At 38.0% G+C, this 3,147-nt stretch overlaps 1 protein-coding gene across 2 annotated transcripts in view; it reads left to right on the forward strand.

Moving 5' to 3' along the window:
- LOC106941280 (glycogen debranching enzyme-like) overlaps positions 1-3,147 on the forward strand; it is a 20,291-nt gene that overhangs the window by 11,319 nt on the left and 5,825 nt on the right. For both annotated transcript variants that reach the window (XM_015024242.1, XM_015024241.1), the window contains exons 9-10: positions 1,687-1,817; positions 1,920-2,056. In XM_015024242.1, the coding sequence (XP_014879728.1) occupies positions 1,687-1,817; positions 1,920-2,056 (268 nt within the window). The remainder of the gene's footprint in view (positions 1-1,686; positions 1,818-1,919; positions 2,057-3,147) is intronic.

Genomic DNA, 3,147 nt, shown 5'->3' on the forward strand with positions numbered 1-3,147 from the left:
GCATTCTCTGTCCAACCTGGTTCTGACACATACTTTGTTTACCTTTTTTGGGCAAAGCACCAATCAATAATCTTCTGAAACATAGTATTTAACTCACTTTTATCCTCCATATGTTCACAGTTAGTATTGCCACACAACAAAGTTAATGTATAGAAATATTGCTTGGACTTTTATCCAGCAGCAAGTTATATTTCCTAATATCCTTGTCAGTCACTGTAGTCCAAATCAGCTTCCTACTACATATGCTATTCTCATAACTGAGCAACTCTGGCACTTTTTCACAGTTTAATTCCACATAAACAGGAATGTGATCAGTTGTTGCCAATGAATACAAAATCTCCACTTTAGTTATGCATTCATGTGCATCAGCAGTACATATACAGTGATCAAGCCATGATGTTGTATGCCATGCTTCACTGATATATGTATGGCTGTCAGCTGGCAGGTTCTATTTAGTAGATAAAACCACATTATTGTTTAGACAAAACCAAACTAAATGTTGCCAGAAATTTCTTCCAACCCTACTGAGAACCTTGCTCTGAGCTTCTCATAAAAGCACCTTACGAAAATCCCTTCAGGCCAGAGCTGCGGGTCATACAAATCTGGGTAACACTTTATTTGACGGGTTGTGAATAAGACGCCGTCATAAACATGACATAACGCCTGTCATGAACATGAGTAAGTCTTCATGAATATTTATGACTGTTGTCATAAAGTGTCATTAAGTAAATCATGACACTTTTAATACAAAGTTGACATTATTCAAAATGTCTTCATTATGACAACTTGACATTAACCAAGAAATAATGATCTGACATAAATTTGTTATAAAAGTATTACTTATTAAACTTTAGCTTTAATAACATAAAGCTACATAATTTTTAAAGTGCAATTTTTGCATTACTATCTCCAGTGATAATTATGAATAATTATTGTTAGTTTTAGAAATTCCTGAAGTGATTAAAGTTTAGGTTCCAAGCTGCAGTGTTTGTCTTGGCATTTAGGACTTTTTTTAAAGCTGTCCAATGTTTGAGTGACAGTGAAGTCTTAAACATAAAACCAAAGTAAATTCACACATATGTTGTGATTTTCCACTATATATATAAAACTGTGTTCATTTAAAGTGAGAGGCATGGATCAATCGGGTACTTGGTAGTCCAGTAAATCCTGAATCTAAAAAAACACAACTTTACTTATCCAATTTTTGTAGGGAATAATAAACAGTTTGTGTTACTTGGTTGTATATAATGGAGTGACCTGGTGTTTAGCTTAACAGCTCATTGGCTGAAAATATATAAATTTAATGGAGATACAAAATCTTGACCACTGAAGCAAAGCAAAAATACAATGGAATAGCCTACAGTAAGTCTGTGAGACTGTGACTGACAGCTTGCTGCACACACTGGCACCATCTTGTCTTATAACAGTTTCTTCTCATGTCATCACTGTGGTTTGTGTCAGCAAGTCTTAATCTGGAGAAAAATAATCTCTTAGAGTTGCAGTATAGATTTCTTTGTGTCTTTGGCATATTTCCATAATTAATAATGCAGGATCCGAGACTTCCCTGCCATCTTGTGACAGGGTCACAGGATGACTGCTGGCAGTGGGAGATATGGTGTCATGTATATTATAATTATGTAAAGCTGCAGATATGGGGTATTTGATGCGTGAAGTTGTGTTTCACAGGTTAATGTCTAAGCTGACGCTAGCCGACATGAACGTCTTGCTGTTTCGCTGCGAAGCAGAAGAACAAGAGGACGGTGGAGGTTGTTACAGCATCCCAGGTTGGGAGGGCCTGAAGTATTCAGGACTACAAGGTTCATGTTAAAGAGATACTATTCTTTTCTTACTGAGTCAAGTTCAACAGGTGTACACAATGTCCCAAAAACGTTGTACAATGAGTGTTATGTCTCTTGCAGGTCTGATGTCTGTGTTGGCAGATATCCGTCCCACTAATGACCTTGGCCATCCTCTGTGTGCCAACCTCAGAGAAGGAGACTGGCTCATAGACTTTGTCTCCAACAGGCTGAAGCACAGAGATGGACCTCTGGCACAGGTGAGATTCACCAGCTTTAAATGAGGAGTTTATTATGCTATTAACACTGCAGTAGACTTCTCTATACACAAAAGTTCAATTTTTACTATATGTTTGCAATGGGTTTATTCTTTACACACTCCCACAGATGTCTGATATGCAGTGTGTGACTAATTGAAAACTAATAGTTGTCTTGTTAGCAGATTTCCCCATCTGAACAGTGCATAGGGGGAATCACCGTCTCTGCAGCTCTTCCAGATTTACTTCAGTTCAATCCTATTTATATAGGACCAATTAACAACAAATGCCATCTCAAGGCACTTTACAAAAATAATTTAAATTCAGTCGCACATACATTCCAATTGATACTATTTATCAAATATTACAGTTTTCTCAAATGATTATTCAAAGTATTTAATCCTTGGGAATTCTTAAAAAAAAGCTACTTGTGGGCAGGGGGGTGGGGGTAAGAGGGCCCGGTGGCACTGGTGCATGGCAGCCTCGCCTCTGTAAGTGTGCCCAAGGCAGCTGTGGCTACTATCCAGTAGCTCACCACCATCAGTGTGTGAATGAGTGAATGTATTGTAAAGCGCTGGATGAGTTTCTCTACATCTTGCATAGACATTAGTCCTGTAATCCTGGAAATGTTCTTCAGGTGATAGAAGGTCTACTTTGCAACTGTCTTAATGTGGCTCTGAAGATTCAGGTCAGAGTCCTTCACTATACCCAGATTTTGGGCCTGATCTCTACTTTTTAGTTGAAATGGGTCTGGCAGCTGAAGGAGGAACAGCTTATCCTGCTCTCTCTCATTCTTACTGATAACTTTGCATGTGACTTATTTTTAAAGTCACAGTTTTTATAGTTACATTTACATTATCAACATTATATCTGGGTTACTTCAAACCTAGGGACTGGGGGATTTTCTTACTTTTATTTTTACCTTACTTTTCTTCACTTCCAAGTTGAACCAGGGCAAAATGCCTCTGTTCGACCCCAGGGATATTAGCAGTATTATAGAAAGGAAGATTCAATGGCTGAAGGTGAACTTTGAGATCAACACTACCTGTGGAAATGAAACAACTCTTCCTCAAATCAACGGAGAAGTCGTATGC

Source organism: Poecilia latipinna, unplaced genomic scaffold, assembly GCF_001443285.1.
Source record: "Poecilia latipinna isolate Pla-1442-1.1 unplaced genomic scaffold, P_latipinna-1.0 Scaffold3585, whole genome shotgun sequence".
In the NCBI taxonomy this organism is placed as follows: domain Eukaryota; kingdom Metazoa; phylum Chordata; class Actinopteri; order Cyprinodontiformes; family Poeciliidae; genus Poecilia; species Poecilia latipinna.